This window comes from Macaca nemestrina, chromosome X, assembly GCF_043159975.1.
Source record: "Macaca nemestrina isolate mMacNem1 chromosome X, mMacNem.hap1, whole genome shotgun sequence".
Taxonomy (NCBI): domain Eukaryota; kingdom Metazoa; phylum Chordata; class Mammalia; order Primates; family Cercopithecidae; genus Macaca; species Macaca nemestrina.
Window position 1 is genome coordinate 159,056,750 of NC_092145.1, and position 11,537 is coordinate 159,068,286.

Sequence of the window (11,537 nt, forward strand, 5' to 3'; positions counted from 1 at the left end):
TTCTGGGGAGTTGGGATTTTAACATGTATTTTTGTGGGGGACATAATTTAGCCTGTAAGAGACACACAGGAGATTTTCCACAGAATTTTAGACAGTTCCTTCGCAAACCTAACAGGTTCTCGGAGCTCTGGTGAAGCTTCTCCTATAAAAGTAATGAAGACGGGCGAACCGCAAGCCCCATAAGGTATTAAGGGAAGGGAGGGGTACAAGCTAGAGAAAGGGGATGAAGTAAGCCTGTCACAGTCATCTCAGAGAGGAGGGATGTCACTGTCTGTAACATGAATCTGTTATTTCTTCTTCTCAGTGAAGCCCAGTTCTCCGAAGCAGGTGAGCTTTTCGTGGCATCAGGACGCGGTGACAGTGACGTGTTCTGACCTGTCCTACAGGGGTCTCCTCTATGAGGTTCAGTACCGGAGCCCCTTCGACACGGAGTGGCAGGTGAGCCAGGCGGCCGTGACTCAGGGCGATGGTGGCTGGGCGTCCCCCAGGTGTGGGCTGTGGGATTTGCTGTTCAATCAGACTCCCGGGTCCCCTTTGTCTACACCTGCCTGAATTCCACTGTGCTGTTTCTTCCTGAGAGAGCTCTAGTCCAGCTCGCATTTCTCTCTGTGTCTCTGAGGGGTCTCCAGAGAAAGAGAACCAATAATATGTCTGTCTGTCTGTCTATCTATCTATCTATCTATCTCTCTATCTATCTATCTATCCATCTCTATATCATTCTTTCTGTCTTTCAACCTATTATCTATCTATCTATCTAATTCTATTTTATCTGTCTCTATCTCTTTCAATCAATCAATCTATCTGTCTCATTCTATTTTACCTCTATCTCTGTCTTTCAATCTATCATCTATATTGTTCTATTTTATCTCTCTCTGTCTTTCAAACTATTATCTATCTATCTATCTATCTATCTATCTATCTATCTATCTATCTATATCTATCTATCTCTATCTATATCATTCTCTCTGTCTTTCAATTTATCTATCTATCCATATCATTCTATTATATCTCTCTGTATCTCTTTCAATCTATCATCTATGTATCTATCTAGGTATGTATGTATGTATCTATCTACCTATCTCATTCTATTTTATCTGACTCTATCTCTTTCTATCTATCTATCTATCTATCTATCTATCTATCTATCTATCTAATCATTCTATTTTACCTCTATCTCTATATTTCAGTCTATTATCTATCTATCTATCTGTCTATCTATCTATCTATCTATCTATCTATCTATCTATCTATCTATCTATCTATCTCATTCTATTTTATCTCTCTCTAGCTGTTTCAATCTGCTATCTATGTATCTCATTCTATTTTATCTTTCTCTTTCAATCTATCATCTATCTATCTATCTATATCATTTTATTTTGTCTCTCTCTGTCTTTCCATCTATCATCTATTTTATCAATTAACTCTCTTTGTTCTATCTCTCTATTGCTCTATCCATATCTATTTTATGTACCAACTCTCTTTTATCTATCTATGTACCATCAATCATCTATGAATATCATCCCTATCTCTATCTAGCTCATCTATCTATCATCTCTATCTACCTACCTATTATCTCTCTCTATTCTACCATCTACTATCCTATCTATGTATTTATCTATCTACGTATGTATCTATATATCTACCTATCAACTATCTGTCTCTATCTATTTATGTATCATCTATCTGTCTACTTCTCTGTGTCTTCTGTCTATGTATTATCTATCTATCTATCTATCTATCTATCTATCTATCTATCTATCTATCATCTATTTATCTCTCTATCATCTATCATCTAGCTATGTATCATCTATCAAGTCTATCATCTCTCTGTTTTATCTTTTTATCTATCATTTCTTTATCTACCTCTAGTCCTACCTCTATCTCTACATATCTGTCTCTCTACACACACACACAGACATACACAGACACACACACACACAGACACACAAGCACAGGCACACAGACACACACACAGGCACACACAGAAACACAGACACGCACACACACAGACACACACACAGACATGCACACAAAGACAGACACACACAGGCACACACACAGACACACACAGAAACAGGCACACACAGACACGCACACACAGACACAGATGCAGACACACACAGAGACACACAAGCACAGGCACACAGACAGACACACACAGAGTCATGTGCTGCCTAAGGACCTTTTTGTCGTCAGCAGACAGCATGTATCACGGTAGTCCCCTGTGATTATCACACAGCTGTCCTATGCAGGTGTCCCAATTAGTTTCTTCTACACCCTATTTTTCCTGTAGCTTTTCTATGTTTAGATATGTTTAGATGCACAAATACTTGCATTAGGTTTGCCCGCACTATTCAGTACAGTAACGTGCTGTACAGGTGTGTAGCCCAGGAACAATTTGCTATACAGCCTAGGTGTGCAGTGGGCTAGACCAGCGAGGTGTGTCTCAATAAACTCTACAATATTCTCACAATGGAAAAGTCACCTCACAACGTATCTCTCAGAACACGTCCCATTGTTAAGCAATGCATGACTGTATATCTACATATATGTGTGTATACACACACACATATACACACACACACATATATACATAGCTTATATACATAGCTTATATACATACACATATGCACACACATATACACACACACATATATACATAGCTTATATACATAGCTTATACACATACACATATACACACACATATACACACACACATATATACATAGCTTATATACATAGCTTATATACATACACATATACACACACATATACACACACACATATATACATAGCTTATATACATAGCTTATACACATACACATATACACACACATATACACACACACACATATATACATAGCTTATATACATACACATATACACACACATATACACACACACATATATACATAGCTTATATACATACACATATACACACACATACACACACACACACATATATACATAGCTTATATACATAGCTTATATACATACACATATACACACACATATACACACACATATATACATAGCTTATATACATACACATATACACACACATATACACACACACATATATACATAGCTTATATACATAGCTTATATACATACACATACACACACACATATACACACACACACATATATACATAGCTTATATACATAGCTTATACACATACACATATACACACACATATACACACACACATATATACATAGCTTATATACATAGCTTATATACATACACATATACACACACATATACACACACACATATATACATAGCTTATATACATAGCTTATATACATACACATACACACACACATATACACACACACACATATATACATAGCTTATATACATAGCTTATACACATACACATACACACACACATATACACACACACACATATATACATAGCTTATATACATAGCTTATATACATACACATATACACACACATATACACACACACACGTATATACATAGCTTATATACATAGCTTATATACATACACATATACACACACATATGGGTATACACAGCTTATATAGACACATAACACACATATATACACACTTTATATACACAGCTTATATACACATATTTATACCCATGTATATACACACCTTACATACACCATATATACACACATATATAAACAGCTTATATACATATATACACACACACGTATATACACACTTTATATACACAGCTTATATATACACACATATATACACACATATATACACATATAGATACACAGCTTATATATACACATATATACACACCTTATATACACAGCTTATATACACACACATATATACACACATATATGTACACACCTAATATACACAGCTTATATATACACATATATACACACATATATACACACTTTATATACACAGCTTATATACACATATTTATACCCATGTATATGCACACCTTACATACACCATATATACACACATATATAAACAGCTTATATACATATATATACACACACGTATATACACACTTTATATACACAGCTTATATATACACACATATATACACACATATATACACGTATAGATACACAGCTTATATATACACATATATACACACCTTATATACACAGCTTATATACACACACATATATACACACATATATGTACACACCTAATATACACAGCTTATATATACACATATATACACACATATATACACACCTTATATACACAGCTTATATACACATATATACACACGTATATACACGCCTTATATATACACACATATATGTACACACCTTATATACACAGCTTATATATATACACATATACACACTCTGTGACTAGCTAGAGGTTTGTAAAATACACCAATCGGTGCTCCATAAAAATACACCAATCAGCACTCTGTGGCTAGCTAGAGGTTTGTAAAATGCACCAATCACTGCTCTGTAAAAATGCACCAATTGGTGCTCTGCGGCTAGCTAGAGGTTTGTAAAATGCGCCAGTCAGTGCTCCATAAAAATGCACCAATCAGCGCTCTGTGGCTAGCTAGAAGTTTGCTAAAATATGCCAATCAGTGAGCCATAAAAATGCACCAATCAGCACTCTGCGGCTAGCTAGAGGTTTGTAAAATGCACGAATCAGTGCTCCATAAAAAGGCACCAATCAGTGCTCTGCAGCTAGTTAGAGGTTTGTAAAATGTGCCAATCAGTGTGCCATAAAAATGCACCAATCAGCGCTCTGTGGCTAGTTAGAGGTTTGTAAAATGCACCAATCACTGCTCTGTAAAAACGCACCAATCAGTGCTCTGCAACTAGCTGGAGGTTTGTAAAATGCGCCAATCAGTGCTCCGTAAAAATGCACCAATCAACACTCTGTGGCTAGCTAGAGGTTTGTAAAATGCACCAATCAGTGCTCCGTAAAAACGCACCAATCAGCACTCTGCGGCTAGCTAGAGGTTTGTAAAATGGACCAATCAGCAGGACATGGGCGGGGACAAATAAGGGAATTAAAAACTGGCCGCCCCAGCCAGCAGCAGCAACCCATCTGGGTCCCCTTCCACAGTGTGGAAGATTTGTTCTTTCGGTCTTCACGATAAATTTTCGGTCTTCACGATAAATTTTCGGTCTTCACAATAAATCTTGCTGCTGCCCACTGTTTGGGTCCGTGCCACCTTTAAGAGCTGTAACCCTCACCGAGAAGGTCTATGGCTCCATTCTTTTTTTTTTTTGAGACGGAGTTTTGCTCTTGTTGCCCAGGCTGGAGTGCAGTGGCACGAGCTCGGCTCACTGCAACCTCTGCCTCCCGGGTTCAAGCCATTCTGGTGCCTCAGCCTCCCGAGTAGTTGGGATGACAGGCATCCACCACCACGCCCGGCTAATTTTTGTATTTTTAGTAGAGACGGGGTTTCTCCATGTTGGTCAGGCTGGTCTCAAACTGGCGACCTCAGCTGATCCACCCACCTCGGCCTCCCAAAGTGCTGGGATGACAGGCGTGAGCCACCGTGCCCGGCCTTGCAGCTTCATTCTTGAAGTCAGCGAGACCATGAACCCACCGGAAGGAAGACTCCAGACTCACAGGTTACATCACTAATCATTGTGTATGTGTGTGTGTGTGTGTGTGTGTGTGTGTTTGTTTCTCCAGTCCAAACAGGAAAATACCTGCAATGTCACTATAGAAGACTTGGATGCCGAGAAGTGTTATGCTTTCCGGGCCCGGGTGAAGGCCATGGAGGATGCGTATGGGCCAGACACGTACCCGAGCGACTGGTCAGAGGTGACGTGCTGGCAGAGAGGCGAGACTCGCGGTAATGTTTGTTACGCAGCAGGGCCGCATAACCTTGTCACCGGGCTGGAGTAGCCATAACCACCGACACTGTCCTGCCTTCTTGGGAGGTGGGAGGGAGGGTGTTTGTGAGCAGAGCATGTTTCTGAGCAAGCTCAGTCTTCTCTCATCCTCCAGGGCTCCATCTGAAAGCAACAAGCAATTGCGCTCCTTGCTTTGCTCCCTGCCTGCTTTCACTCGGGCTAGTTTTCCTTCTTTTTTTTTTTGAGACAGAGTCTCAGTCTGTCGCCCAGGCTGGAGTACAGTGGTGTGATCTCAGCTCACTGCAACCTCTGCCTCCTGGGTTCATACCGTTCCCTGCCCTAGCCTCCCGGGTAGCTGGGATTACAGGCACGCACCACCAAGCATGGCTAACTTTTGTATTTTTAGTAGAGTCGGGTTTCCCCGTATTGGCCAGGCTGGTCTCAAACTCCTGACCTTGTGATCCGCCCGCCTCGGCCTCCCAAAGTGCTGGGATTAAAGGCGTGAGCCACCATGCCCAGCTTTCAATGTATCTTTTCAGGGGGCATAATTTCAGGCGTACAGCCACCAACAGCCAAAAGCAAGCTCTCATATGCTGTAAAGACCCCAAGCAACAGGCTACATGTGGAACCTGCCCTTACTTCCTGGGAATGGCTGTGGGATGTGTTCTCGTCCAGAGACAGTTTCTCTTTCCAGAATATTTTCCATAGGAATCAAAATTTGTTGACGCTAACTTCATTAAAAAAAAATTAAGGCCCATCTCTACTAAAAATACAAAAATTAGCCTGGTGTGGTGGCGGACGCCTGTAGTCGCAGCTACTCAGGAGGCTGAGGCAGGAGAATCACTGTATTAAAAATACCAGACTGGGCTGGGCCCAGGGGCTCAAGCCTGTGATCCCAGCACTGTGGGAGGCCGAGGCAGGCAGATCACCTGAGGTTCGGAGTTCGAGACCAGCCTGGCCAACACGGAGAAACCCCGTCTCTACTAAAAAATACAAAAAATTAGCCGGGCGTGGTGGCGGCTGCCTGTAGTCCCAGCTACTCAGGAGGCTGAGGCAGGAGAATCGCTTGAATCCGGGAGGTGGAGGTTGCAGTGAGCCGAGATGGCGCCACCGCACTCCAGCCTGGGCGACAGAGTGAGATTCTATCTCAAAAAAAAAAAAAAAAAAAAAAAAAGTAAGTAAAAGATTTGCTGACACTAATATTTACAAAAAACAAAAAACAAAAAACAAACAACAACAACAACAAAAAAACCCAAAAAACCCCGAAACAACAAATAAACAACGAAGAAGAAAAAAAACATGAAACAGTGAGGAGGGTGGTTGGGGAGGAGATGAACCATCATGTTGAAAATGCACAGCAGCCTTTTTGTTTCGTTTCAGATTCGTGCCCAGAGCCTCGCACGCCTCCCAAACCGAAGCTGTCCAAATTTATTTTAGTTTCCAGCCTGGCCATCCTTCTGATGGTGTGTCTTCTCCTTCTGTCTTTACGGAAATTATGGAGGTAAGGAGGACACCTGCCAGGCATGGGTGGAGGATTTTGCTTGCAGAGTATCTGTGAAGTGGGAGAAAAGATTAATAGCCTGACAGAATCATTTCACTGGGCTTCAGTTTCCAATACAACGTCCACTTTTCTGACAGTGCATTGCAAGAAATTTCAGAGGGGCCGGGCACGGTGGCTCCCACCTGTAATCCCAGCACTTTGGGAGGCCGAGGCAGCCAGATCACAAGGTCACGAGTTCGAGACCAGCCTGGCCGATATGGTGAAATCCTATCTCTACTAAGAATACAAAAATTAGGGTTGGATGCAGTGGTTCACGCCCGTGATCCCAGCACTTTGGGAGGCTGAGGCAGGTGAATCACGAGGTCAAGAGATTGAGATCATCCTGGCCACCAGCGTGGCCAACATGGTGAAACCCCGTCTCTAATAAAAACACAAAAATTAGCCGGGCGTGGTGACGTGCACCTGTAGTCCCAGCTACTCGGGAGGCTGAGGCAGGAGAATCACTTGAACCTGGGAGGCGGAGGCTGCAGTGAGCCGAGATCACACCAATGCACTCCAGCCTGGGTGACAGAGCGAGACTCCGTCTCAAAAAAAAAAAACCCAAAAAAATTAGTTCGGCTAGGTGCAGTGGCTCACACCTGTCATCCCAGTACTTTAGGAGGCTGAGGCGGGTGGATCACCTGAGGTCAGGAGTTCGAGACTAGCCTGGCCAACATTCCAAAACCCCCACCTCTACTAAAAATATAAAAATTAGCCGGGTGCACTAGCACACGCCTGTAGTCCCAGCTACTCCGGAGGCTGAGGCAGGAGAATCGCTTGAACCCAGGAGGTGGAGGTTGCAGTGAGCTGAGATTGCACCATTATACTCCAGCCTGGGTGACAAGGGTGAAACTCTGTCTGAAACAAAGAAAACACAAAATGAGCCGGGCATGGTAGCGTGCACTTGTAGTCCCAGCTACTTGGGAGGCCGAGGCGGAAGAATGGCTTGAGGCTAGGAGTTTAAGGCTGCAGTGAACTGTGACTGCACCACTGCACTCCAGCCTGGGTGACAGAGCGAGATTCCGTCTCTCAAAAAGAAAAGAAGCGCAGGTAAAGCTGGGCAGCTTGGTGACGGCAGCAAGAAGAATTGTACAAGGTCTGGTATTGTCGTTGCTCAAGCTGTGACTGAATTTTCAGCTTTGGATCCAGTTAGAGATCTAAGCCGAAACAATATTCTTTCAGACCCCAGAGAGAGCTTTTCAAAAATGTGGAGGGTGAGTCATTTTCTTATTTATTTATGTGTGTATTTATTTTGAGATGGAGTCTCACGCTGTCGCCCAGGCTGGAGTGCAGTGGCGCGATCTCGGCTCACTGCAACCTCCGCCTCCCGGGTTCCCGCCATTCTCCTGCCTCAGCCTCCCGAGTAGCTGGGACTACAGGCGCCCACAACCGCGCCCGGCTAATTTTTTGTATTTTTAGTAGAGACGGGGTTTCACTGTGGTCTCGATCTCCTGACCTTGTGATCCGCCCGCCTCGGCCTCCCAAAGTGCTGGGATGACAGGCGTGAGCCACCGCGCCCGGCCTCCTGGTGGGAACTTTGTGAGGACCCCAGAGGCAGGGTCCCTGGGGAGGGTGAGGAGACACATGTATCCACGCGGAAGGCCCTGCCCTCCCATTCTTGGTGTCTCCCCGGGGTCCATACCCTGCACGTGGTTCTTCCCAGCCCTGCTTGGGGGACGGTGGCTGACCTGACCACATTCTCCGTCTCTATTTCAGAGTGAAGAAATTTCTCATGCCCAGCGTGCCAGACCCGAAATCCACCTTCCCTGGGCTCTTTGAGATACACCAAGGGAACTTCCAGGTATCCACCCTCTCCTTGTGTCTTCTCTCCTCTCCACCAAGCAGGTGCACCGTGCCCACACTCTTATCTCCCTGAGCGACCCTTTTAGAGAACGACATTTAGGGCCAGGCGCGGTGGCTCACGTCTCTCATCCCAGCACTTTGGGAGGCCGAGGCGGGTGGATCACTTCAGGTCAGGAGTTTGAGACCAGTCTGGCCAACGTGGTGAAACCCCGTCTCTACTAAAAATACAAGAATTAGCCAGGCATGGTGGCAGGTGCCTGTAATCCCAGCTACTCTGGAGGCTGAGGCAGGAGAATCGCTTGAACCGTGGAGGCAGAGGTTGCGGTGAGCTGAGATGGTGCCACTGCACTCCAGCCTGGGGAACAGAGCCAGACTCTGTCAAGAAAAAAAAAAAAAAAAAAGGAGGGAAGGAAGGGAAGGAGGGAGGGAGGGAGGGAGGAAAGGGGGAGAGAGAAAGGAAGGAAGGAAGGAAGAAAGGAAGGAAGGGGAGAAAGAAAGAAAGAAAGAAAGAAAAAAGAAAGAGAGAGAAAGAGAAAGAGAGAAAGACAGAGAGAAAGAGAGAAAGAAAGAAAGAGAAAGAAGGAAAGAAGGAAAGAAAAGAAGGAGAAGAAGGAAAGAAAGAAAAGAAAAAGGAAGAGAGAAAGAAAAAAAAAGAAAGAAAGGAAAGAGGAAATAAAAGGGGCGCGATCTCCGCTCACTGCAACCTCTGCCTCCCGGGGTCAAGCGATTCTCATGCCCCAGCCTCCTGGGTAGCTGGGATGACAGGCACCTGCCACCACACCCGGCTCATTTTTGTATTTTTAGTAGAGATGGGTTTCACCATGTTGTCCACGCTGGTCTCAAACTCAAGTCCACCCACCTCGGCCTCCCAAAGTGCCGGGATGACAGGCATGAGCCACCGTGCCCGGCCTGTGTGTTGATTTTAATGCTGCTTGGTTGTGTCTGAATTTCAAAGGGAACAGGGTAGAAGGAAGCATGTCCGACTCTGACTTCCCGTGATGTCTCAAACTAGGTTTTAAGATAACTTTGGAATCGCCTTGACCGAGTGGAGAGTCCGTCAGTCTGTTGCAGGGCTTAGAATTTTATTTTTGGGGGCCGGGCATGGTGGCTCATGCCTTTGATCCCGGCACTTTGGGAGGCCGAGGCGGGTGGATCACCTGAGGTCGGGAGTTTGAGACCAGCCTGGCCAACACGGAGAAACCCCGTCTCTACTAAAAATACAAAATTAGCCACGTGCGGTGGTGAACACCTGCAATCCCAGCTACTCAGTAGCCTGAGGCAGGAGAATCGATTAGAACCGGGGAGGCAGAGGTGGCGGTGAGCCGAGATCACGCCATTGCACTCCAGCCTGGGCAACAAGAGTGAAATTCTGTCTCCAAAAAAAAACAAAAAAAGAATTTTATTTTTGGTTTAGAAGGGTGTCCGTTTCAGAGCCCCCCGCATGCCCCAGACAAGAGCTTTGGAGGGGACTTAGACCTCCCAGACGAGACGGCTTTTCTGTTCCATTGGGAACGGCGTGGCTTCCGTGGGAGGCTGCCCGGTTCCGGGGACGTCTGCGGTGGGTACCATGTGGACGCTATCTGTGGTGTGTCTGTTGTGTTTGAGCTAGAACGTTTCCTCCTGGTAGGAGTGGATCACAGACACCCAGAACGTGGCCCACCTCCACAAGATAGCAGGTGCAGAGCCAGAAGGTGGCCCTGAGGAGTCTCTGGTGGTCCAGTTGGCCAAGACGGAAGCCGAGTCACCCAGGACGCCGGACCCACAGACCGAGGACGGAAAGGCCTCTGGGGGATCCCTCCTGCTTCCCCACCAGCCGCCCCTGCAAGGCGGTGACGTGGTCACTCTTGGGGGCTTTACCTTTGTGATGAATGACAGCTCGTATGTGGCGTTATGATGGACAGACAGCTGTCAAAGCCAACGTCAGGGTCCACGTTGACGTTTAAAGACCGAGGGGAGTGTCCCGGGGACTCCACACCACCATGGACGGGGATGGTCCCCTCCAGTGATGGTAGGGGTAGGAGCCTCTAAAGACCCAGCCTCACCGCCTAATGAAGATGCTGTTACGTTCAGTTTCCCCCACGTGGGTCTCTCTGTTCAAAGGCTTGATGGCGGATGGGAGCCAATTACTGGAGGAGACGGTCTCCCAGTTCCCTTTTGTGCCTGAACGTTGTGACGTAAACCCCAAGGCAGGACGTCCAAAATGCTCTAGGACCATCTTCCGCACTCTGTGAGCCCCCAGTTCCGTCCGTGTTCCATGTCCATAGGACTGGATTCTCTGAGAAATTTTTGTTTGTTTGTTTGGAGACGGAGTCTCACTCTGTTGCCCAGGATGGAGGTCAGTGGCACGATCTCGGCTCGCTGCAACCTCTGCCTCCCTAGTTCAAGGGATTCTCC

The 11,537-nt window shown here is 45.3% G+C and overlaps 1 protein-coding gene across 1 annotated transcript in view; it reads left to right on the forward strand.

Annotated features, from left to right (window-relative positions):
* LOC105478256 (cytokine receptor like factor 2) overlaps nt 1–11,185 on the forward strand; it is a 26,869-nt gene extending 15,684 nt beyond the window's left edge. The window contains exons 4-8 of the mRNA XM_071088697.1: nt 305–438; nt 5,637–5,799; nt 7,181–7,301; nt 9,057–9,141; nt 10,771–11,185. Coding sequence (XP_070944798.1) covers nt 305–438; nt 5,637–5,799; nt 7,181–7,301; nt 9,057–9,141; nt 10,771–11,037 — 770 coding nt within the window. The 3' untranslated portion in view covers nt 11,038–11,185. The remainder of the gene's footprint in view (nt 1–304; nt 439–5,636; nt 5,800–7,180; nt 7,302–9,056; nt 9,142–10,770) is intronic.
* The last annotated feature ends 352 nt before the right edge of the window (nt 11,186–11,537 follow it).